Here is a 26,210-nt window from a genome sequence, read left to right as displayed (position 1 = left end):
AAACATCACCACGGGCATTCCGTGTCCTGCCTGGTACCGAATACACTTTTCACAGAGTACAAAGCTAAGGGAAACTTCGAGAGAATTTAGTCCAACATCCCTTTCTGCAAGGCTAGACTCTCAGGGAGGTTAAATAACTTTGTCTAAACATTTTTTTAAGAAGATGCATTTTCCCACATTCATCCTATTTCTTAATGGCAAATATACCAAGTGACACGTTCTGTTAAATCAGCATGCTTTTAAAGAAAGGAATATTAAAAAAATAATGTTTTCCATTGGGAGGGAAGATCTGCCTGCACAGTCAATAACCCACAGAGCCTAAACCAGATAAGAGTAATTATTAACAAACTGATAAATAGGTGCATATAATTTATATGTGGTAAATTAAGTGTCTCATATTATCTAGAGAAAATCCTGACAATTATATAATGATTTTTGAGAGGATAGCCCATAACCAAAACAGGAATCACTTCGTATAGCAAAATTATCTTGGAAACTCCTTTAATATTTACAGGCCCAGTGTATGTGCAAGGCATTTAGTTTAATCTCATCTTTCCCCAAGAAAAATGGTTTTCTTCAGTTATATGCATCACAACAAAGAACAGGACATTTGGTATTCATCAACGATGTTCTTCCAGAGCTACTTCAGATGGCTTCTCTCGATTACAAACTGTTTTGGAAACTCCAGATTCTTTCCACTGATTCAGCAATAGCCTCTTAACTAATTTATAAACGGCTGTGATTTAGCAGCTCCAGGAAGTTAGAGGATACTGTTGTGGAATTTGGTCATTCTTAGAGCAAACTCTTTCTGCTCTTTACTGTCTTGGGACCATCTTCTACTTTCTTTGCTGAAAACAGGTTCCCCCAAGGGACCGTGAAATCTTTCAAAGCCACAATGCAAAAAGCATCAGTTTGGCTTCTCCTCAGTTTAGCCTATTCTTTATCCAGTGCAAGGAGACCAAGAGAAAGACATACCCCTGTCCCCTATTCCCAAGATGACATCAATGTCCTCTCTCAGGGGCTTCTACAGCTTGGAGCGGAGCTCAAGATGCAAGTGAGCTACAGCAAAAATCACATTGGCTACCTGTTCAAACAGCTGGACTCTCTGAATACCTCTTTAGTTGAGCTTCTAACTCAAGTCAGCCAGCAGGGGAGAAAGAAAGAGGACCTGGAGAGGAGAGCTGAGCAGCTCGACAAGAGGAATGAAGACCTCCATCAGCTGGTTGCTGAGCTCCAGCATCAGATGGTGGCAGGGATGAAGGACAGAGAGAAATTCAATGAGAGGCTAAACTTGCTGGAGCAGAAGAATGAGGATGCTGTGTTCTTCAAGGCAGGTGGGCTTTCTCTGACAGAAGTGATGGATGACATTATGGTGAGTAGATCGTTACTGGTAATTTTAGTTGACCATTATTTTATTGGAAATAAAATATGATTTTAATACTATTTTTTAATAATTTTAAGTAGAAATACTATTCTTTTGGAAAACAGACTCCCAAAGTAAGATTCATAAAGTTGGAATAATTCCGCCGTGAGAAAGCCTGGGTAAGAAGAGTGATGGTGCAGATTAACCCTATTGATGCAAATGCTAATGTATCTGCCATTGCTGGGAATGGCAACCTAAACCATGTTTGAATTTAAAAAAAAAAAAAATTTGTGTCACTTGCTCCCAAGGAGTGGGTGGAGCAACACTCCATCATGTAATAAAGCAAAAAGCTAGCTTTCTATTCTCTGAGAACATTTTATGTACATGGCCTTGGGATTTCCAGAGAGTCAAAGGAGTAACGGCAGTTGTTCAAAGTCAAACAATCCTTGGTGCTTCTTACTAGTATATATCTTTTTGAAAGTGAGACTGAAGTGAATCATATGGCTGGTAGTCATAACGTTGAGTGAAAATTCAGGATATAAAATGTTATCTATGACAGGGCTGCAAATATTCAAAAATTAAATATGCATGAAAGGGTTAGGGCTAGAAGATGATATGGACAAATGAAAAAAATATGATTTTTGAATGAACTTTGTTTGAATTTTGGTTTTCTTTCTCTTATTTCAATACAAAAGCTGTAATAGGGTACTAATATCAAATATGTACTTTTTAAAAGACAAAACAAAAACTTGCTGATTCTGCGGCCTAGGGTATCTCTACAGTCTTTTGAATGTCAGTAATGCCCGTAATTTAAGCTGCTATTCTCCCAGGGAAGATGGGCTTATATGGAGACCTGTGATTAGTGGCCCTTACCAAAGAAGATAATAAGTGGAACAATCCTTTAAAACTAGTATTTTTTGACTAGTTCCATCTAATCACTAAAATCCATTTCCTTACAAGCGTGTGTTTGATGATTTCCTGCTGTGATCTGGGACTGGGTTGTGAGCAGGGCCTTAGTTCTCTCAAGATGATAAGCACAGAGCCTAATATCTATGAACATTTTAGGATTCCACAAAAATGTCTGTGCATTCAAAAGTAATCAGCTCCAAAATGCAAAAAGTAAAAGCTCAAAACCAAAACTAATGCATTTTAAATTAAATGCTTACCAACTGCAACATTTTCTCCATTAGTCAACAACAACTCTACTGAATTTAACCTACAGGTGAAAATTACTTCCTCCTACTTTGCAGACTGCTATAAAGTTATATATAAAGTATATATAACAAACGAGAAAGTGGGTGCATCCTAATATGTTTTAAATGATGTGGTCAGGTGCTTTGGGACTTAGGGGGCGATCTTAAAAAGGTTCTTGGATATAGATATCAGGAAGGGAAAGGATAAAAGACCAAGAAATCGGTTTTTCTATTTTATTAGTTTTCTTCTAGCTTGATGGTTTTTATAGCGACCACTAGCAATATGCACTGGGGTGAAGTAGACGAGCTAGGCAATTAGCGCCTGGCTCTCTGCGGGAACTGCTGAAACAGCTTTATATAGAAAAAGCTCGCCAACTTCTTCTGGCAATTTCAAAGTAATTTCTTTTTCTTTCCTTGTGCTTTAAAACTCTCCCTCTCTAGCCCTTTTTGCAAAGACAGAGCCAAAGAATTGATGAACTATTTGCGGAAGTGGAAATGCAGCAAAACCAACTGCACAAACGAGATACCCTCATTAAAAGGCTACGGGAAAAGGTTGGTGCCTCTTACTCCCTTTAGTAATTTGTTAACAGCAGGCTTTGAGTCCAACAGCACAAAATTCAAATGCCTATTAATATCACCAATATCTTACCGTTATCTGGTGTCTTTTATTCAAGCATTCCAAAGAAAATTGCAAATCTCGGTATTTTATTTTACGGTACTTACGCAAGGTGAGCAGCTGAGGAGGTGTTTTTTACTTACCATTCACACTCATTGCTGGGAAATTTTATTTTATTTTATTTCTTAAGGAAAATTTATTTTATTTCTTGAGGAAAATTTATTTTAAATGTAATAAAAATAGCTAAGGTTTTTTAATTCTTACTATGTGAAGACACTATTCTAATAGTAGCTAATAGTACCTTTGACAGGTACTACAATGAGCCTCATTAGGAAGATGATAAAACTGAAGCACAGAGACGATGCATAACTTGCAGGAGGTAACACAGCTAGCACAGTGCAATTCAGATCTGGGTGCTCTGAAGCTAATACTTGACCTGTTGCCCATAATCATTGCTATTTCTAAGAACAACCATAAACAGTATCTTTGGTCAACAATCAGACTCACCAGAACATTATAATGTGGTCTTTTATTGTATTATTTACAAGGGCTAAAGAATGTTTCCTCAAGCAAACATTTTTTTAAAAAGGTTTGAAATAACATAGTTAACTTAGAAAATGAGAATAACTACTGTCCCTCAGTGGTAGATAGAGGTTGTGATATTTTCAATACATCAAGAGCAAATGAAGTTAGAAATAATAGAGCTCAATATTTGGTATATTCTGGAACTACCTGGGAAACCTGCAAGCCAAACATGGCTATATATATTAGGTGGGAGCAGGCGTTGTAAATGTGCACTTACGCAGAGCTAAGACTTCGGTACTCTAAGAACGGTCCAGGGAGGAGCAGTGTCAGCATCAGAATCACCTGGGCCAGTTAGGACTCACCAGTGACTTGCTGAATCAGAACCTGCATTTTAACAACACCCCAGGTGATGTCAAATGCACAGTCAAGTTTGAGACCTGGTCTTTTTTTAATTCGATGGACACATCAGTCTTATAATTTATTGTGTTTCCTTTTGTTTTCTTGGCTGCTAGGAAGCTCAAAGTCAAATTTGCAACTGACTTAAAAAAATTTTTTTTTCCATTGATTTCAGAGAGGAAGGGAGAGGGAGAGATAGAAATATTAATGATGAGAGAGACTCATTGATTGGCTGCCTCTTGCATGCTCCCTACTGAGGATCGAGCCCACAACCTGGGCATGTGCCCTTGACCAGAATTGAACCTGGGACCCTTAAGTCCTCAGGCCAATGCTCTATCCACTGAGCCAAACTGGCTAGGGCACAACCACTTTTTAAGGAACTGTCAAGAACCTTAAGATATATTCTGCTTATCCAGGTTTAGATCGATTTCCCTCTCCTTATTTTCTTTTCAACCAGAAATTTTATGCCTTGTTTTACAATCTCCATAAGCTGACTCAGATACCTTTTAGAATGGGAAAGTTTATAAATAAATGCACAAACATAAAACATTTGCCATATCCTTGTCTTGTTATTCCATGGTCTAATGCCATGTCTTGTGTTTATTCCTACTTCTAATACTTCAGGTTAAATCAAAGCACAAACTCACAAAGGAAACAGTGAAAAATGGAAAGAAAACCCCTGATGTGTAGGGTGAAGAGAATATTCCATCTTCAGGAATCAGCAAGGAAAACGGAGCATGAGACCTGTTCTAGGCACAAGTCAGAGGCCACCAAGGCTGCCTGCCCTGGGAAATGGCACAAGATTAGAAGAAGGCGCTGGGGGTGTTGTCCCAAGCAGCAGCTTGCCTCTTAGTAACCTCTGCTCTGTGGGCTAGGCTGCAATGTTTTGTGTAAATGCTGGCACTGTATTCTGAACATTGGGGACCTCTAACCCCACCCCCGCAACAAGCAAATGCAGTTAAGTAGCTAGAGACAAAATGTTACCCATATTGTTTAGAAACGCTACAATAAACGACCGAATAGTCTCTCTTTTTAGTCATGTTATGTTTTAAAAAATGCACTCTAAAACAGAAATAAAATGAGAGCAAGAAAAGCAAATAGAAAACCAGCAAACTCTTATACTTGTTATTATACCACTTTTTAAAGATTTTGAAGGGAAAAAGAATCCATTCTTTCCCAATTGATGAACTACAATTTGAACATCAGATATGGTGTCTTTATATTGAACAACTATTATTACTACTAATAATTTGTCTTTGAACATGGACTAAATGCTCACATATCCTATATTTTTAGAGTACCTCTTCAATACCCACCCCTTCTTCTTATGAGAAAGGTAGCAATTCCTCTTAAGAAAGGGCTTGGAAAATCAGCATTCCGCCTGTTCAATAAAGCAGAACCTCAAGTTGGGGCAAAGAGAATGTTCTCTTTTAGAAACAGGTAAAAGTACCTGAGCTCTCCTTAAAATCCACTCACTTGTTTAAGAAAAGTCCAACTACTTTTCAATAGCAAAAGACCCAATAGGAAAGTTGGGATGTTTACTATCTTAGGTCTTATCTGGATCAGATTCACAGTGAAAAGAATCACAAATACATAAACATTTGAAACCTGCTGTGGAAAACTGACTACTTTAAGAAAAAATAAATCTCTAGGCCCTGCCAGGGTAGCTCAGTTGGTTAGTGCATTGTCCAGATACACTAAGGTTGCAGGTTCAACTCCCAGTCAGGGCACATGCAAGAAACCAATAAATGTATAAATAAGTGGAACAACAAATTGATGTCTATCTGTCTGCCTCTCTCTCTTAAATCAATCAATGAAATTAAATTCTTTAAAATTCTAACTCTGAAATTTTTTAAAAATACTTCATTGACCACTATGCTATACACCTGAAACTAATACAAAATAATATTGAATGTAAACTGTAATTAAAAAAAGAAATTAAACCATACTTTGTGGAACTAGCTGAACTTTTATGAATTAAGATATCCATATTACTAAATATTCTTTTGAAACACTGCTTACCAGATTTAATGTATTAAGTGGTTTACATATCATTCACTCACACCTTAGTATGAATTAGTTTACTCAGTTCCTTTTCTTCTTACAAAAAGGATGGATTATAGACTATAGGTGTGAGTGGAGAAAGGGTGATTATTAATCTCGAGGCACTGATCCGGGGAAGATCTGGATGCTTAGGGTGACAAGGAGAGTGACAAAGCAGGGGCAGATGGGAAGGTACCGAAATCCAAAGTTTTTATTCCACAATTTTTTTCTAAAGCTTTTAAAAACTTGACACTGACAACATAGTCAAAAGGCTCACTGGATAATTGCCTTTCTTCCAACTCCCAGCTATCTCCATGGAACCCATGATGTGGGTTATCTGGATATTCCTTGTGATTCCCACATGGGGAAGGCTCAGAATTTGTTAAACACATCGAGCTTGGTTTATTAGAACCCTATTTTCAGTGTTCTTTTTTTTTTAATTAAAAAATTATTTTGTTTTTAAAAAATATGTTTTTCTTGATTTTTAGAGAAAGAGGAAAGGAGAGAGATAGAAACATTGATGATAAAGAAACATCATCAATTGGCTGCCTTCTGCAGGCCCCCTTATTGGGATTGAGCCTGCACCCGAGGCATGTGGCCTGACTGGGAGTCGAACCAGTGATCTCTTGGTTCCTGGGCTGAAGTTCAACCACTGAACCATGCTGGCTGGGCTAAAACAACACATTTTTAATGAAAACCTACCCCAAGTAAAAACAGCACATACCATTTCAATATCTGGTTTTACGAAAAAGCAAAAATTCAAGTTTGAAGATATCATTTTGATGCCAAATCTAGATGGGGCTGCATATTTTAAAAGACCGCCAGTCAGAATTGTCACGTGGATAACTAACATGCACCAACCTGCATGTTCTTTTAAGGGACAGAGGGAGCACATTTTTTCCAGGCTTTGCAAATAGTTTCCTAAAACAAATCTGCCGGCTGATGAAAGCACATACTCATACCAGGAAATTTCCAATTTCTGCTGTTGCTGAAGCTGACTTTTGTTTTTCTTTTGGTTTGGGGCAGAGCCTTTACTGGTCCTCTATCCATTAAAAACAAATAAACAACGAATAAATCAATATTATTCATTAAAATGTGTGCCCGATCATTCCTGATGTTTTTAATATTGTTAGTTGCCTCAGTTTGGGCTGGAGGAGAAAATACTGGAATTGGAGGAAACAGCTGCATTATTTGAATAAATAAGAATAAATTGTCCAGATGCCCCACTACCTCCATCTAGAAACATATGCCTGCTTTGGATACTTGGTGAGAGAGAAGGCTTGTCTGGGTTTTGGAGGTGGTTTCAAACTATTGTAGGGAGGGGGTTTGGGGATAATTGTTATCATTTTGCTTTTTTACCAAGTAAGGACAGACTACTAACTTGATGTTTGCTCTCTACAAAAGAGAAAGCAGCCATTGATCAGTCTCTTCACTCATGGGTTGGGTGACCATTAGAGTGAAAGAAAACCTGTCTGAGGAAAATGAATCAACTCCCTTCTCTCTTCCTCTCCCCAGGAAGAATATCTCACTCATGGTACGAAAGAATTATGGTAGCCTCTAAGTGTCCTGGATGGTGTGTTCATTGGTAGCATTTGGCTCAACATCTGTGACATAAAAAGGTTTTCAACCAGGAAACATAAAGGCCAATGATGCAAGAACTGGATAGAACCCCGAGCTTGAGATGAGTCTAGCCTGAGGAGCACCTGGAGCTTTCTGCAAAGATGCACTGAGGGATGCCAAGGTCTCACCTTGACAATAACGGGACACGTAAGCTCAGAAGATCTGTATCAGGGGGAAAGGGATAGAATAAAATTAACTGAAGAAGAATTCCCATGTTCCTGCTCTGGGCGGCAAGTTCACCCAATCCTGGGCAGGAAAATGAGTCAGAATTCGAAGGTGTGTAAGTGTGACTCCTTTCTTATTTTCTCAAAAGTGAGACATAGTCTATGGTGTATTTGTGTATGTCATCTTTGAGGACATGAGCTGGTGCCTTGGCATAACAGAAATGTAAATCTACTAATAAGATAAAGAAACTGGTCTGCTTCCTATCTGTGAACCCATGGAGGAAATTTTGACAGGAGAGAAAACACCGCCCATGTCACTCACCCCATCAAGCAAGTGGATCTATACAAAAGCAACCACAGACTTGGTTTTTAAAACGATCACTCTAGGAAATGCTGAGAAATGATATTCTTGTTGCTAAGTGTATAATTTTTAGCTTAGGCATGGAGATCTTATAAAAAACATTAAAATTAGCCACTAAGTTGAGTTCCTCTACTTTTATCTTTATTAAACCATAATATTTATATTTCCACCCTGTTGCATGGATCTCAGCTTACATTTTGAAGGTGGTCAAACAAAGAACATAAATGAGGTGGAACCACACAATTTGGGAAGTTTTATTACCTTTTTGGGGTTTAGGCCAGTGGATAAATGAAGTTCATTTTTAATGATAAAAAATTCATGACATACAACTGATTAGCCATGGTTTCTAAAAAATGGCCTTATTACATTGTCAAAACTCAGTCCTTCCCTACTCATAGTTCTATTTTGCTGCGTGCTGTGGGGCTAGCCAGCATTGCCTCCACTCAAACCCACTCTTTCCCGGGGAAACTGGTGGCGGTGACACAGCATGTAATATTTCACGCAGAGCATTCTGACTTCTGCTGAAAGGGGTCAAGGGCAGCTGGTCTGAGGCCTTGACACCACAGGACATCTATTAACAGAGAGCTGTTAAAATACCTCTGCTTTTGAGATGGCCAAACACTTCTTGGGAGGAGTGTGTGGATGCTGATCTTTGGGCCACTAATAAAGTACACAGGAAAGACAAAACTAAGGATGAAAAAGCTAAAAAGTAGAAAATATTTTTACCCTCTCCCCCCCCCCCCCGCCCCAATAACAAAAGAAATAAGAGAGAACAATTCCCCAAAGGCTATCTTGCCAGAAGACAAGCCACTTCAAAGAACTAATTTTAAAATAATAATTAAAAAACTAACAAAACCATGGAAATCAAAGAAGGCTTTTTTGGACTTTAGGAGGCTCCTTCTAATCTAGGCAAACTATACCTCATCGTAATCAAATGCAAGCCCAGATTTGCCTTACTTTCATCACCATTTCTCCAAACCCATGAAAAAGAAAAAGAAAAAGATGTTTCGTGAACCTTCATGCTGAATTCTCTGTAAAGGCTCTGTGAAGAACGTATTTGCCATCATTAAATAGACAGCAGGAATTTTTGTTAGGACAGTTGTTAATAGGCAGTAGCACAAAAGCATGGTCGACTCAAAATGAATGAGTATAATGTGGAGTTGTGACTTGTGGAATCAGTGACATTAATGTCCATGGAACCTCCTTAACATGATTTCATTACTGCCTCACCCACATTCTTTTAGTTCTGTATGTGAGTCAGGATTGGTCAATGTGTAAATATGTATAGTGAACAACACCTCCCAAAAATGAGATTTCACTGTCTCTCTAACCACAGGATACAGATCTCAATGTGTATCCCTACTATATCTTCCAAAAAGTTCCAGATTTCTAAGGTTATGACTTACTAATAAAAGAAGGCAGAAGCTGACAGGTCAAAACAAAATGCTTTGCAAAAAATGACAACAGCAATCTCTTGGAACACTGGAACACTTTCCTGTGATTTTGTTTGTTTGTTTTGTGGTTTGTTTGTGTGAGGTTTTTTTGCTTCTACACTTCAAAGGCAAAAAGTAAAATGTGTGTTTTCCTTTAATAAAATCAGAATAATTCCCTTTGTAATAGGATAGCAAATTGCAGCTGAATCTAGAAAGTGAGCAAATTGTGCCCTCAAGTGGCTGAAAAGATAGCTTTGCAAAACCTGCAACTGTTGCTAAGTAATTTTCAGTAACTGGCTTCTCCCAAATTTTTTCATTTTTTCAAAGTATGCATTCTTACTATACTTGAATTCATTGTTGTGGGAAGGTTTTATAGACAGATTAATAAAATTTGAAAGCAAATCTCTCTATATAAGAGCAAATTCCTCTTCCATGAGCTTAGTTCTCACTATATTGCTGCTCTTTGAAGTTCAAAACACTATAATTAGCAATGATACTATTTCTTACAAATTGCTATAATGTATTACATGAATGGTAAGCAAAAACAGGGGAACTCATCTTATTTATTTTAAAATAAATAAAACTAAATTTATGTTAAAAAGAAAAAAGGAGGTTGGCCAAGTTTTGGAGCAGGACATCAGGTACACAGGGATTGTGCTCTTGATTTATTATTGAGACAAACTTGCCACAGCAAAGTTAAGTACAGGGTCTTTATAATCTGGATAATTCAGGCAACAGGAATCACTTTGCCTTTGTCTCCATGACTTGGCCAATTCAAATGATTGTATTTTGCCTGGGCTGCACGGCTGTTCCTAAATTAAGTGTTTGTTCACAATAAGCTTCGTGTTCCACAAGCATCTGCTTGCTAAGTTTAGTAAAACCAACGACTAGGCTTCAGAGCAGTGTTTCCAGCAGCTGATGTCACTGTGGACCTTTGCGTGACTCCATAGATTGAAGAACTCATTGAGAGGAACTCCATAAAAGGGAGGGGGAACTTTGATTCTTAGAGGAGGCCCAAGGCCCCACCCCAGACCTCCTGAACAGGAGTCTCCAGGCAGATAAGTGTCCAAGATGAACACCTGTATTGTTATAAAGCTCCACAAATGACTGAGGCACAACCACCTTCTCCTCACCCCCTCACCCACAGCAGGGAGAAGATCCACTGGGCTCCGATTGGGAATCCATTTCCTTGGACAAAATAAAATCCCTCTCAAGGACAGCTTCCATTCTCTATGCCCCAACTCCTTCCTAGCCACCTCATCCAGAATTATTTCTGGTTCATTCCTTTCCTTAGAAGTCCTATTCTCTCAATTACATCTTCCAGGCATTCATGCAAGATCGGCTTGCACAATTATCCCATGCCATTCTTTTTGGCCCTGTGGGATGCAAGGCTGGTAGTATTCCTCAAAACTCCACTGTGACATGGGGATGCCTCCCTTTCAGACCAGTTATCAGGCAAGCTTCGGGAATGTGGGCTTCTGGTCTCAGAACCTTCGGCTGAATAGGAGGAGGCCTGGAAACAGCTAATTACCCATCAAAGAAATCGTGTTCTAACTGATATGCTTGTTCTCGGCCAGCATAGTCCTCCGCAGCAGTCTGCTAATTGGATAAAATGACCTCAGAGGCTCTCGTGGGCCGGGATGAGAAATGAAAACGCACTTTATGTGACTGCCCTAATGTAATCACCAGTTAAAGGGAGGGCAAGGAGCTTAACAAGCTCATTACAACTTCAGCGCCTGTGATCTCTGTACATGCCCCCGTGGCCACAGGATAAAATGCCCTTCAAGGTCGCAGTAGGCCTTGGCCCCAGCCTGCGCTGTTTTCATTCTGCCCCCACCAGAAGGCAGCTGGCGTCTCTATCACCAGCTGCTGGGCCACAGGGAAAGTAAGCCAGGAGTTGGTCCAAACGTGTCCCTGGGCTAAGAAGTAGTGTTTTCTTAATCTGGGCGTGAAGAAAGGAATGCTAAATTCAGATTTGGGTAATCCTATTTATCAACCTAATTTTTCCAGCTGTTCTGCTCCACTTTCAGAATGGCTGTCCTCTGTGATTTTGCAAAAGATCTTGCCTGGGTCTGTTTCAGGGAACACTGGTTGGGCTCCATGCCTCTAACCCATAGAGGTGGCTGGCACACGGCACCGGTCTAGGAGACGCTGGCTATTCCTGGGATCAGCACTCTGGCTCTAGAAGTTCACCTCTTTCCTTAGAGAAGGTGCTCATTTTATCAGTGGCCAACCCCGGCTGGCTCATGGGATGTTTCCGAGTCCAGCATAGTTCTCCTATGACCGCTCCTTTAAGCAAGAAGAATAAGGTGGAGGCACCAGGGTCAGCATCCACAGAGAATACGATGTGAATGGTGCCCGTTGTGGTACAACACAGTGACCCTGACTGACTGAGTGCACCAGAAGGGGGAGGGCAATCAGAGGAGGCACCTGAAGAGGTGGGAGAATGGGGAGACGGAGGGCCGGAAGGCAACTTCAGGCTATCCTAAGCCAGTTTTACGTGAAGTTCCATGGCAGCTGCTCCTTTAAGAGAGATGCAAGTAACCTGAATTCTGCTCAATCGGTGTTCAATGGAAACTTCACCCATATTAGAATCCTGTAATGTGTGACTCTGGCCACCACTCACACTCAAGGCCAGACAACATCTGCCATTAGAGCCATGTAATAGTTCCCTCCACCCAAGGGAGCTCTGCCATTTATGTTAAAAGGACACAAATTTGAATCCTTCACCCAATAGACATATTCTTTTTCTTTTTAAAAAATATACATTAAAATATTTTTATTGATTTCAGAGAGGTTAGAGAGAGGGAGAGAGATAGAACATAATGATGAGAGAGAATCACTGCCTACTGCATGCCCCCTACTGGGGACCAAGCCTGCAATGGATGTGCCCTAAGAGGAATAGAACCCGAGACCCTTTAGCCTGCAGGCCGACGCTCTATCCACTGAGCCAAATCCTGCTAGGGCACTAATAACATATTCTTCGTAAGTTCTGGATAGATCAAAATTTTTATAAGTCAAATCATATTTTATATTCATTAGGAGAATCCTCTATGAAGAATTATCCCTGAATTTATCTGCTCTGTAAATCTTAATTTTCATTTGTTTCATTTTCTTAAAGGGACATAGCTGTAACCAGGATTAGTCATGGAAATAGCAATGTCAACGTGGCAAGTTACCCTACTTGGCAAATTCTTAGAAAGATATCCAGGATTCAACTAAGTAAAGGGAAAACTTTTCTAACTGAAACAGGAACTGCTGTCTCTACTGAAATAATACTCTTGGGAGAGATAAGACATTAGGCCACACTTTTTACTGATACCATAATGTACATAAATTAGGAGACCTTTGCTTGAACACAGACTTTGATTTTCAGGCAGGAGGGGGTAGAAAAGCTATGAGGTTCTAAGTTTTTTGAGGTACAGGGAGATGACAAGAAACAAAAAGAAGGGATAAATGACAGAAATGAGAAGACTAGGTCACCAAAGGCAAAATCAGTCACCCCACCAATTTGACCTGGCGTTCAGTCCTGACTTGAGTCTTCCATTCCATTTTGTGAAATGGCAGTGGAAGTGTAGGAAATGGGAGAATTAGTCTAGAACTGGTTACTGTCGAGACCAACCTAAACAAAACCACTATAAAGCATGTGAGGACTGGAGAAGAACTACTAACAATTTAACAGCAGCCGGGGAGATCAGATAAGATGATCTCTAAATTCCTTGATGTTTTCACGTAGTACAATTCTTAACCAAGTTTATTACATCTCTTGTTTCTTAAACAAGGTATAAACTGTGGTGGGCTGGGAGCTAAGAAAAGGCACTATGACCAAACTGGAGGGAAGTGTTTTCTTCTATCATTCCCAAGGGTAGCGACCTGGCTTTTAGTGGCATGGCCTTGCATTTCCATAGTGTACAGAATAGCTTAAAGAATATTCACTTTGCACTCAGGGTCTGTTTCTCATGAAGCCAAGTTGGGGCCATAGTGGTCCTCCAGACTTGTTCTCCTTAGCACGCCTACATTTCTGAGTCATCAGCACACTAATGCATTCTGAGTCCCGCTGTGATGTAATTAAGGGTAATGTTTGCATCAAGGAGTACAGAGAGTTGTAAATGCTTCCCATGGGTAATTAAATGCTGAGGGGAAGTTGAATAACTATAGAATTCATTTGGTACAAGTTTATTTCAATTCCACAAGCATTTTTTCCCCCATTATGGGATAGGGTTTCTAAATATACAAACACGGCATCCATAAGCAAACATTTTCATGCCTTCATTTCCCTAAACAGAATGGAGAACTGAAACTACTTCATCTTAGGAATGCTTATTTATCTAGGAGGCGGACTTGGGTTGAGTTTATATGGAAGGAATGAGGTTAGAAAACGAAGAGCCTCTTCAGAAAGGATTAAATGGGGAAAGACATGTGTAGTACTTCACCAACATTGAAAGGAAGAGGTCCATTTCTAATTGTGTGGATGGTTGCTTGATTTTTTTCACTGTAGTTTTTTGACTTCAGTGAACGGCTCATTTATCCTGTCTGGGTTGTACTTTTGTGCATCTGGAAATGTGGGTTAGGTGTGTTTGGGTTAGGTGAGTTCTAAAGTTCTTGGCATTCAGTCCCACATACACATCATATTGGAAAGTATGGGTAAGGGTCTGGGGGAATCAGAATTCTCTGACATTATGGAAAAGATTGCAAATTGATACAATTTGGGGGGAAAAAGTGGCAGTATAGATAAAACTTAAAATGTATATCATTTGTGACCCAGTGATTTCACTTTTAGGCATATTCCTTAGGAAAACATTCACACATGTGCACAGAGAGAACAAGACAAACTTTTCATTGCAAAGTTATAAGAACCCCAAATTGGAAAAACACATAAATGTCTATCAATTAAAAAAAAGAAATGGAAAAATAATTCCTCTTTATACAAAGGAATGCTATACAGCAGTTAAAAATTATGACAAAGTGCTATATCAATATTAATATTTCTAAAATACAAGCTGTCAAGTAATTCTCATTCATTAAATTTGTGAAAATCTAATTAATTAAAAAGGATAATGAGTGTAACACACTGAATCAATAAAGTTCATGAGTCCACAGTAATAGTTAAACAAAAAAGAAAAAAAATCATACTGTTGGATGAAAAGTACAGAATAATATATAGAGTGTGCAGCCACTTATTGACATTTAAAATGAATGTAAAAATAATACTACTTGTTGTTCACAGATATATACATATATATGTATGTGTATATACACACACACATACATGTGTGTATAAAACAGGAGAGAATGGAAGAAAAAACACACATAAGTTCATCATTGATGTTTAGGCAGCAAGGTAGAAGTCTTTGACTAGAGACAGGATAGAGGAGACTTTAACTTAATCAGTACGATTTCACACACACACACACACGCACACACACACACACACACTCAAAATGTCATTTCCAGAGGGTGGAGAAAAGGTGCTTGTTACAGCATTCTTCTCCGCATTAAAAATATCTTCTCAAAATAAAAACTAAAAATGTGAGCAGCAATGGCTTTGGCAGCTGTGTGTTGACAAGTTCCCTCCCAGTCCCGAGTCAAGGGCCTCCAAGGAACGGAGGCAGCCTAACCTTTAGGTCCTTACTGTCTAGCTCCATGCTGTCCAATATGGTAGCCACCAACCACTTACAGCTACAAATTTAACTTCAAATTAATTAAAGTTAAATAAAATGAAAATTTCAGTTCCTCCATTGCCCTAGCCACGTTTCAAATGCTAAATAGCCACATGTGGTTAGTAGCGATTGTATTGGGCAGCCCACATGTAGAACACTTCTCTCATAGCTGTAAATTCTATGGGACAGAGCTGGTTTCAAGGTAAAAACCTGTCTAGTAAACACTGAGAACATTTTTTGGTCACATTGCTCTTTCCCTACATCCTTCCGCACATAGGAAAACCAAGGTAATGATGACGAGGAATGTTTCCTTTCTGGAAAGAATATGCCCACTACAATTTTGATGGAGAAAATTAGATAATAATTTTTAGAACTTGATCTAGCAATTATCTATAATTATGTAAACATCATATTTCATTTTTTCTAAAACTTAGTACCTAGGAAGGTAGATCAAAGGATGATGAAGGCATTGTCCAAAAAAACCTGTAAATGTGGGCTCAATGGTTTACCAAGAGCCTTTGTTTCTCACCTGTACACAGTATGAGGGACATACACTTCCCGGATTGGAAATTCCAAAATCTCTTTGTGTGGACGTGTCCGGTTTTCAGAAAAGGGTTTCACTGGCAGTAGTTCAGGAGTCAGACAGCAATTGATTATCTCTGGAGCCAGAGAAATCTCCAGTCTGAGCAAGCCTAAAGAAAGAAAACAAGTGTTTTAAGAAAGATACTGTCATGTTAAAAGGAATCAAGAAAAATTGTTGTAGCATATTTCTTTTATGAAAATAAGGAGAAGTTGTGGGAGTGTGAGAGTTCTGAAATTCCCAGCTAATTTCCTGTAGCTGGAGAAAAAGCCTGTCATGACAACTCTTGAGATTCCATTTCTAGAAATTAAAAAGCAAGAAATTGTAGAATGAGTATAAATAGATCGGAGGATTTTTAAAGTCCCTTCCAGAACTACCACACTATAATAGTATATATTTAAGTAAACATTGGTGGTTCTCAAACTGGGTTCTTTGGTACCCCAGGGTGCTGCAGAAGTGCCTCATAGGCTATTAAGCTGAGGATAAAGAAAGTGCTCTCACCTTCTATATCAAAGCATCTTATTTTTATACTAAAAGTTCCAAATAATATTGTATATGATGAAAAAGACTACTCTATTCAAACAATGATCTGATTATCTAAGAAACCAGATCTAAAGCATGTTTATTTATAGATTTAATTCTTTAATAGAATAGAAAATATTAATAGCATTTCCAAAAAAAGTAGACCAATTCAGACTCAACTCCTGATGTAAAATCCCACATCTCATTTGGTACACATAATTTCATAAATTGCAGCAGTAGACAAATAATGTGTCTAATCACAAACTGCTTTGGCACAGCTTAAGAGGATAAAGACAAGCCATCCACACCTGGAATGGACTTGACTCTTCTCTGTAAGGAAGAAGATCTTTTGTAGTCCGCTAAAAACTTGAATAAGTCTTCATCACTAAGGCGATCTCCCTCCTGCCAAAAGAGAAGTCAGGGTTAGTACAGATGCACCATTGACTCCTGGGGTAGGGACCAATGATTTATGGGAAGACTTTTATCTTTAAATTTTATTTTAACATGCCTTTCTTAGAAATCAAGATTATAGGCAATGGTGAAGTAATTTAGTTCAGCCCCTTATCAAATATTTCTTCTCTACTACTCTTGGACTTAACGTCACTCAGCCTCTCATCAGCCCTTCTGGGGATGGGGCTTCTATGCATTCTAAGGAAGTCCATTGGACCATTAGAAATCTAGGCCAAAAGCATCTCCACCCTATAACTTAAGGCCACTGATGCTTGTTTTACTCCTGGAATAATACAGAATAAGTTTACTTCCTTCTTCAAAGATTTGAAGATGGCGATAGCATCTTTCCATTTTTTCCCTTCCTCACTTTTTTCATATTTATCTTGACTAAAGCAGGCTAAGCATAACATAAATACTATTCTCTATGTGCCTACATGGGACACGTACTTTACCAAGGGAATCACAGGCAAGAGCTCTAATCCTTGCAAGGTAAGACAGCCTGGTAAGGTAGGTAGGTAGGTGTAACTTATTCCCAAGTACAGATGAGAAAACTCAGACTTAGTTAAGTACTTTGCCCCCCAAATTAATACAGTTGGAAGTATGTCTGGAATAGAAACCCTTTCATAGCCCCATGCTATTATGGGTACAGTGTACAGACCCTTCGATATCCCTTCTGCATTTCAGATTATTAACATAACACCTTGAAATGCCCCATGAAGATTGAGCTGTGAAAATCTTCTAAAACAGAGTCAAACCAAGCCTAAAGTTTCCTTTGTGTGGTAAGAATACACATAATAAAACATTTACCATCTTAACCATTCTGAGTTTTCAGTTCCCTAGTTTAATGTTAAGTACATTTACATTGTTGTGCAACTGATCTCCAGGGCTCCTTCATATTGCAAAACTGAAACTCTGTGCCCTTTAAACAACAACTCTCTTCACCCCTCCCTCCAGCCCCTGGCAACCATCATTCCACTTTGTGCCTCTAGGAAATTCCTTGTCTTTTAAAGAAATGTTTACTGAGCGAACATAGAGCGCCACGTGCAATGGTCACCTTCTCTGAGCAAGTAGGGCAGCCCTGCGGTGTGCACATGGAACAGTGGTGAGAAGGACAACAGCCCGGCCAGGAAACCCCGAGACCAAGGGGGGACAATGCTTCAGCCAGGCAGCTTTCATAGCCTACTAATGAACGGACCATGAGTGTCCCAATAGGACAGTGTGTATTAGTAGGAGCCAACCCTTCTCTCAACTGGAAGAGCTAACACTCAATGAGCACTTGCTATGTCCCAGGCACTCTGAGAAGAGTTCTACCTGCCTCATGTCATCTAATCTCCCCCAAAAGCCACATGAAGCAAGCACCGTCATCCTTGTTCTGTAGATAATGGGACACGTACTTTACCAAGGGAATCACAGGCAAGAGGGAGATTTAGGCTTGGCGAGGAGGTTAACTAACTCGTTCTCTTATTCATTACATATACTTCCACGTTGGGCTCCAAAACCCATAACGTATGAGACAAACCCACACACACTAACATGGAGAGATACCTGCTTGAAGAAGCTGTTAATGGTCATGGTGGTGGTCTTGAAGTTGGATCCGACCCCATTTTCCTCCAAGGAGAGGGCTCTTTCCGAAAGCCTTCTAGATTGGGACAAGGTTCTCCGCTCACCCACAGAGCTTCTTCCTTTAAGGAAAACAATTGTCATTCTAAAGCTTGCCTTTCTGTTTGAAGACACAGCAGTCATTAACTTTACCATATATCAGCTATGTTGAAAGTCACTGAACAAGAGCACTGAATGTGGCCATTCTAGTCTTGAATAAAAATGTCCCTCCACTGACCCCTACCTTTCTTAGCCCCCCTCTTGGAGCCCTTAATCCTCCTCTGACCAGAGCTGAGAGGCCGTGAGCAGCTGCCCTCCCACGTGGAGGGTAGGCCAGATGCCACCCTGCAGAGTCCAGAACTGCAGCCAGAACGGGGTCTGCAGATAAGTTTTATTTAGTCAACAGTGTTTGTTTTTGTTTTATTTTTACATTTTCATTCCACTGGGAGAGGCATGTACTCAAATGCCCTTGGAGGCATTTGGGACTGTGACCCAAATATGCTAGGGTCAGCCTGAGTGTATTCTGAATCCCATTTTTCTTCTGCTCTCTGCTGACCTGCCTAATGGGGATTAGAACCCAGAGTCACACCCTGACCCGGGCTGGGACCCTAATACTCTGCTTTGTTGTTTCTTATCCCCATTTGACATTTAGGTGAGAATTTTGTTGCTTTTCTGCTGCAAAACTCAGGGGTTCTGTTGTGAATAGTCAAATTGCTTAGAACTCTAAAATGGCCAACCCTGTCTTGGAAGATTCCCTTATCCTTAATTCTTGCCGTGATGCTGAATTGGAACTTCCTGCTACCACTGCCCATCTACACTTGCCACATTGCCTCTTCTGGCTGCTTCTCAAGAATCAGCCTCTGTAGTCAGGTTAATTTATCCTTGACCTAGAGATTATGAAAGCCTCAGCAAGCCCTATGCCCGAATTTATGGATTCACCTCATTTAGGGTGTCCTCTAGGTTCTATGCATAACTCTTTCAAATAAGGCTACTTAGGTCTACATAGAGGTTGGCATTTTAAAAAAAAAGCATTGTGGCCCTAGCCAGTGTTGCTAAGTGGTTGGAGCTTCAGCCTGAATACCAAAGGGTCTCGGGTTTGATTTCAAGTCAAAGGCATGTACCTGGGTTGCAGGTTTGATCCCTGGCTTAGCATGTGGGAGGCAACCAATAAATATGTCTCTCTCCCTCTCTATCTTTCTCTCTCTTCCTCCCCTCCTCCCTCCCACTCTCTCTAAAAATAATGAGAAAAAAACATCCTCAGGTGAGGATTAACAAAAACCAAAACATTGTGGTGTGAAGGTCAAGATGCACTAAAGTGAGGTTTGTTATTGATAAATCAGAAATAATACAGGAATTCTGACCAGAAATTATGCAATCATAACTCCAGAATAGCAGCAGCAATAACAAAGTACCCTTTCCTCCCTCCACTCCTCTGCTAAAGGCAACATTTCAGAAGTGGCAGAGCTAAGGAATGCAAGAGAAAAGTCATAAGAAATGTGACTCTAGACTTAAATATTTGCTGGATTCAAAGACATTTAGGAAAACAGAAACTCTGCCACAAGTAGGGGTGGGTCTACTTGAAAATTTTATAGCCTCTTGAACAGTTTCATATCCAACCTGCTTTAAAAATGAAAAATTCAGACCAAGGGTGAGGCGATGAAAAAGAAACATGCTAAATAAATTGAACAGTAACTAAATATTCTATTGGCATCCATTTTTTTTTTGTTGCTGTTGGCAAAAGAAACTTTCAGGGGCTGGAAATTTTGCTGAGAAACCTGAGTTTGCTTTTCAAAACCTCCAGGACTTCAGCTCTTGTGTTTTGGAACCAATGATGGTGCCTTTATTTAACACACTATAGATAGTTATTATATTTTCTTGTTATTTTCAATAATTTTAAGAGGAAGAAGCTACTTAAAATCAATTTTTTAACATGTCAAACTGTCCAGAAAATTCCAACCAAAAATCTTACTATAAGAGTATATTTAAATTCCACAAACTTTCATGATAATTTTGGGGAATCGTTGTCTATTACAATCATGCATTTGTAACCAAGCCATAATAGTGTTTCAACCTATTAATCTCCTTCTTCTTTCCCATTTCCCACACCTTACTGTGCCCCAAGCCCCCACTAATAAGCAGTTGACCTCAGAGTTGGTGCATTGGGGAGCCCACCTCTTCCCACTGCAGCTGAAAATCTTACCAACCACGGACTCTGCATCGGTAACCTCCCTCTCCAGGGTGGAGACATTGAAGAAGCTTGCTAAGCTTATAGGAGCCCAGGCAAAGGGCATCCGGTATTTCCCCAAACGCTGGCAGAATGATTCAGCTTGAAGTTTCAGTTTTTCAATCTTGTCTTTACTCTAGAGGAAAATGGAAAGAGACAAGCAGAGACAAACAATAGGGCACCAGCACCCAGTCAGCTGACCTGCCATGGATAGGACAGGCATCTGCAAAATCCCTACCCTACGGATTAAAACGAGTGAACAGGCAGAAAAGCGACCCACTCAACGAAGGCCAGAAGTCTAGGGAAATACAGATTAGAAAAGGAGAAGTTTACAAAAAGGCCACATTCAACTATTAAATACACCAGCTTTAAAAAAAAAAAAAAAAAAAGTCCAAGGCTTACTATACAAGCTAATCCACAAGTGTCAGTTTTAGGGGCTAGTAACTTGACTTGAATTCGCATGAGAGCACCTTGGGATAAAAAGTTTTATATATCATCTACCAAGCTCTCAAGAGAGCCTGTTTCTTCAAAATTTGCCTTGGAAAATTCCAGAAAGATCTATAAAGGTCCTTAATAATTTCCTTATTAGGTTGACAATACTTCCAAGGAGTTCTTTCTGAATTCAGAATAAAAGGTAGATTTTTTTTAAAAGTGTCTTGAAGTGGAAAGATTTAGAAAAAAAAAAGAAGAAGAAAAGAAAAGAGAGAGAGAGAGAGACATGGACAACAGTGTGATGATTGCAGGGGGTAGGGGTAGGTAGAGGTGGAGGAGGGCATAGAGGGGATAAATGGCAATGGGAAAAATAAAATATAATAAATGCCTTGAGTTCAATATATCTTATTTGAAATTTTTAAGTCTGGAGTGATGCTGATTAGGCAAGTGTTAGTCCAGAAAGGCCATGCTCTACTGGGTGCTGAGGAAAGCTGTCCTCTCCATGGGCTCAGTACCTGTGTTGTGCTAGTGAATTTATGATGTGCAGCAATCTCAGCCAATTTCCAAACATCCACGCCGGAAAGGCTGGCGCCCATGCTGTGGAGATAAGCCAGGGCGCGCTGGCACTGCTTGGTTTCATGGGGTCTCTGTGGCCCTCCCCCTGAGCTGGGTCAGAGCCTCAGAACCAAGGCAACAGGTCATGGCTTTGCCCTAGTTTCATTTTAGAATTAGACATTCATGTGTATATCATTTGTTGAGTTTAATAGCTTACTTCTTTCAAAAGTTATCATCAATGACCATTTTCTCTTCCTTCTTTGGTTTATATGCAATTTATTAATATCTCATATGAAAACATATGAAGGACTAAACCCCATTAACAATATTGTGGCACACTTCTGAAAAATATTTTCTTATCTAAGATGTTACCATTTAGCAGTATTCAAAATATCATACCTTTCCACCATCACTTTCTTTGATAACCATGTAGGGTTCCGCACAGTCTCCAATCTCTCCCTGCTGAAGAACTTTTTCAATCTGCCAACAAAAATAACAGTAAAACAATGCACATAAATTACATCCACATAATGGAATCTATGCAACCATCAAAATTAGATTTTGTGACAATATTTGATGATATGGGGATATGTCTGGGATTTATGTGTGTTTTTTATTTAAAAATGAGTATAAATAGTACTGTATAGTTTTGTAAAAACATCATAAAGGCATATTAAAAAGATGATAGCAGATACACAGCAAATGTTAATAGTTATCTTTGTATGATGGGATTATGTGCTGTGTTGATTTTATTCCTATTGCTTATGTGTATTTTCTACTTTTAAACAATAAACATGTATTATGCCTACAATAAAAAAATGCAATAAAAGTTATTTTATAAAACAAAACCCATGAGACATATGTAGGAAGTGAAAAGCTCATTTTCTTTATTATTGCATACAATGTAAAAAAGAGATATGACCTCTGTAAAAGTCAGGTTGGGGACTCAAACCTTCCACAAAATGAATAAATGAACAGAATAAATTATCTGTAATTGTCTCCCTTGTATTTCCTATTAGGGCTGCTTCTCTGGCTTTAACGGACTTGGACAGGAACCAAAAGCAGGGAGATAGTGCAGCTTTTCACTTTGCTAACTGGCTGGTAATATGGGAATGCCGCCATCGTCCAATATCTTCTTCGATTTTGCTTCAGGTAAAGGATCTGGCTGGCCATAAATTTGAGCAGCATATTTAGGAGACGGAAAAGGAGAAAACTATAACTTCCTAACCTTCTGTTCAAAGAAAATTTAATTTAACTCAGCTGTTGAGGAGAAAAACAAGTGATTTAGTCCCATTAGTCTGTATCATTAGTTGAGAGGATTCTTGAAGATATGCAGGTTAACATACTCCAATAGGCACACAATCTTAATAGGTATTATCAGTGAGGTGCAGAAATACCCTAGTTTAAACCAGAAATACCCTAGTGACGGAGGGTGTTTGACGGAGTTCAAGGGAAGTGACATGGGACTGCTCAATGCACATCCATCTCAGGGGCACTGCAAGCAAGAAGCCTGTCTTCTCACAACAGAAGAAGTTTCAAATCCCTTCCCATTGCCAGAGGACGAAGACAGGCTGACCCCCATGAGAGATACCCCAGGTTGAGATCACAGACACATAACACTCGAGCTGGAGGCTGGCATTCCTGTTCGTCAGCAATCGTACACTTATTCATTAATTCTAAAAACATTTGTTGGGCACCTTCCATGTGGTGGCTGCTGGGGAGGTAAGGGGGTGAATACAATAAATCTGGTCCCCAGGCTCCTGAAGCTCATGGGAGCTTGTAGAGAAAATTGGAAGGAAGCTAATTTTTCCATGAAGTCAATGGATAAAAATAGACTTTGAACAGAAATAAAGAACTCTTTCATTAGGACCCTGAAGTGAGGAATGGGATACATGGGTTCATGCATTAGTACAGTGTGGAACCCACAGGAGAGGGAGCTCCAGAATCTGGACGTGGGAACATTCAGATTCAACCAGGCCAGCAGATACCACTCCCTTCACCGAGGTGGACAAGGGCAACTGCAGCTACTTGGTGAGAAGGAGCCTCAGGCTAATATGGGAGCCCACTAGATGGTCCTTCTGATTTATGGGTGAAAGAAATGAGTGCGTCCTCATAACTGTGGTAGGTAGGGGAAAGGCACATACCAGAATTACCTGGAAAATGTTAGAAGGTAAAAGGCTACCCTCTGCTCTACTCAGGAGGGGCTGGTGCCATGCCTTCCTTGTGTATTTTTAAAGTTTGACACCAGATTCACTCATCCTTACTCTCCAACCTTCAGTTGAGAAACGAAACCTTTAAGCCTGAAATAACCCCTTATAGCAATATCTTATACAATACTAAACTAGGTAACTCTATCTAAAATACAGTTAATATCCTGATGCTCAGCCTGACAATAAAAATAAGAAAAAAGGTTCTCTTTATTGAATCGCAACTGCGTGGATAGATGTGATCAAGGTTACAACACCATTTACTATATATGTACAGAGAAAGAAGCTACAGGATGGCATTACAGAAAAGAAAAACAGATCAGAAGCAAACCAGGGAGTATATGAATAGATTTAAATTCTTTAACTGAATCCCAACAATTAAGAGAAAGTTTGTTATTGCCAAATGAATGCATTAATACATTTGAAGGCTTTTGGATATATTTAGTAATAGTAGTCCACAGGTAACTGCTGATATTTAGCACACGATGATGGATTAACCAAAATAAAGTCATCCTCTGAGAAGTGAAGTTTGAAGTAAAATTTGGCTTTATAGAACTAGTGTTGGTTTCTCAGCCTGGGAGAGAATTCTGAATTTAACTACAGGGCTTCCAGAGTGGGCTGTAAGCTAATTTTCCTATGTGTCTAAGTACTATTGCAAGATAAAGGACACACACTAAAGTTTGACAACAAAAGATACATCTTTGTAGCAACAGAATTTTAATTATAGTTTCCATGAACTTAAATAAGTTCCCTTCAAACTATAGAAGCCTTTCAGAGTCTGGTGAAATGGAGGAAAGGAAGCTAGAATAGAAAGACATATGCCACTTGTGAAGTGGCTTTCAAGTCACCTAAATTCTTTGAAATCTTTATTCTACTCCCATGGGATCATGGGGAACTCATGAGATTATGAACATCAAACTTGGACTTCTGGATGTACCTGAAATTAAATCACCTAATTTTTTAATTTTTAAATATAATTCTGCAGTAAAGAATCAATTAAATGAATTATTTTACCTAAGGTAGGTAAAATACTCAATGTTTGTTGCTCATTTCCAACTAGTCATTTGGGTGTGTAGAGAAAGTCTCTGGTTTTCTTATACCAGCAAAGAGTACAGCCTAAAATGAAAGGTCCTTCTACATATAGTTGTTCCACCAGACATAGTACTTACGCTGTGAGATGGTGATAAAAAGAGAGTTAAACTTGCAAAATATAGCCTATACCTCAAATTGTCAGAGCCTGGACATGCGGTCATTTAACTATGGGCCTCTAGAAAAACGTGAACATCATTAGGAAATTCTGTCTGAGATAGCAGCAGCCTCCCAGACGGAATAGCTGAGAGTGCTTTCCTTGGTTAGGTGGAAAGGTGTCTTTAATGTGCCAGGCTTTATTTTGTAATCACAACTACCCATTGAGAGTGGTGTTATTAGCCCCATTTTACAGATGAGCAAATTAAGTCTTGGAAAGGTTAGGTAATTGCCCCAAAAGTCATGTAATAACTAGGATGCAAAGCTAGGATTCAAAACTAGGACCGTATGACTCTCAAACCCGTAGTTGTTCTAGTATTCAACACAAAATTTGCTTGTCAAGGAAAAGGGGTCAGTTGATAAGGAAACAAAGTGAATCTCACAGAAGACATAGATATACATTCTGACACCTCTCTTACCTGATACATGCACTGAGTCTAATGCAAAAATGGGAACATCAGAATGAGCGAATCAGATTGTGTTTAACTACCTTGACTACTAGGTAGATGTCTGAGGATGGATAGGTGACGGAGAACACCGCAGATCTTGCCTGACTCGATGGGGCAACAGAGGGCGTGTGGGCACGCAGAAATCCTTTGAACTGGTCAGAGTTCAGGTCACAGTGAAAATTTTCTGAGATCTGTAAATGAGTAGAAAAATGGAAAATAAGTTAGACTTGTTGTTCTCATGGTCTAAGCATGTTAAAAAAGTGTGAAAAACCACAAAGAAATTTCTCCAGAGGAATAAATGTAATTATAGACATAGTTCATAACTAGTGGCTGTTGGGAAATCTGATACATACAAGGTGTCCCCCCAAAATGTATACACACTTTAACAGCTGATAGCTCAATTTTAAATGAAATGTATTTTGTTTGTTTGTTTGTTTGTTTGTTTGTTTATGTATGTATTTATTTTTAATCCTCACCCAAGGATATTTTTCCATTGATTTTTAGAGTGGAAGAGAGGGACAGAGAGAAATATCAATGTGAGAGAAACACATCGATTGGTTGTCTCTTGCACTA

At 39.3% G+C, this 26,210-nt stretch overlaps 2 protein-coding genes across 2 annotated transcripts in view; one reads left to right on the top strand and one right to left on the bottom strand.

Annotated features, from left to right (window-relative positions):
- DOCK8 (dedicator of cytokinesis 8) overlaps window positions 1-26,210 on the bottom strand; it is a 202,807-nt gene that overhangs the window by 86,898 nt on the left and 89,699 nt on the right. Inside the window, exons 9-14 of the mRNA XM_079790379.1 lie at window positions 25,679-25,828; window positions 22,136-22,216; window positions 20,726-20,885; window positions 18,472-18,608; window positions 16,785-16,878; window positions 15,904-16,066 (exon numbers count right to left, since the gene is read on the bottom strand). Coding sequence (XP_079646505.1) covers window positions 15,904-16,066; window positions 16,785-16,878; window positions 18,472-18,608; window positions 20,726-20,885; window positions 22,136-22,216; window positions 25,679-25,828 — 785 coding nt within the window. The remainder of the gene's footprint in view (window positions 1-15,903; window positions 16,067-16,784; window positions 16,879-18,471; window positions 18,609-20,725; window positions 20,886-22,135; window positions 22,217-25,678; window positions 25,829-26,210) is intronic.
- On the top strand, window positions 15-8,977 carry LOC307110882 (angiopoietin-related protein 3-like). The gene is made up of 3 exons (XM_079790380.1): window positions 15-1,372; window positions 2,998-3,108; window positions 4,718-8,977. Exons 1-3 carry the CDS (start codon window positions 896-898, stop codon window positions 4,781-4,783), a joined length of 654 nt encoding a protein of 217 aa, XP_079646506.1. The 5' UTR covers window positions 15-895; the 3' UTR covers window positions 4,784-8,977.

Source organism: Cnephaeus nilssonii (assembly GCF_951640355.1).
Source record: "Cnephaeus nilssonii genome assembly, chromosome: 14".
NCBI classification, from domain to species: Eukaryota; Metazoa; Chordata; class Mammalia; order Chiroptera; family Vespertilionidae; genus Cnephaeus; species Cnephaeus nilssonii.
This window is presented reverse-complemented; position numbering and strand designations above follow the sequence as displayed.

Bases quoted from the DNA above. Each gene is read 5' to 3' on its own strand.
- LOC307110882 (XM_079790380.1), top strand. From the start codon at position 896: ATGCAAAAAGCATCAGTTTGGCTTCTCCTCAGTTTAGCCTATTCTTTA. The intron at 1,373-2,997 runs GTGAGTAGATCG...CTCCCTCTCTAG, and splicing joins AAGTGATGGATGACATTATG to CCCTTTTTGCAAAGACAGAG. The intron at 3,109-4,717 runs GTTGGTGCCTCT...CTAATACTTCAG, and splicing joins TTAAAAGGCTACGGGAAAAG to GTTAAATCAAAGCACAAACT.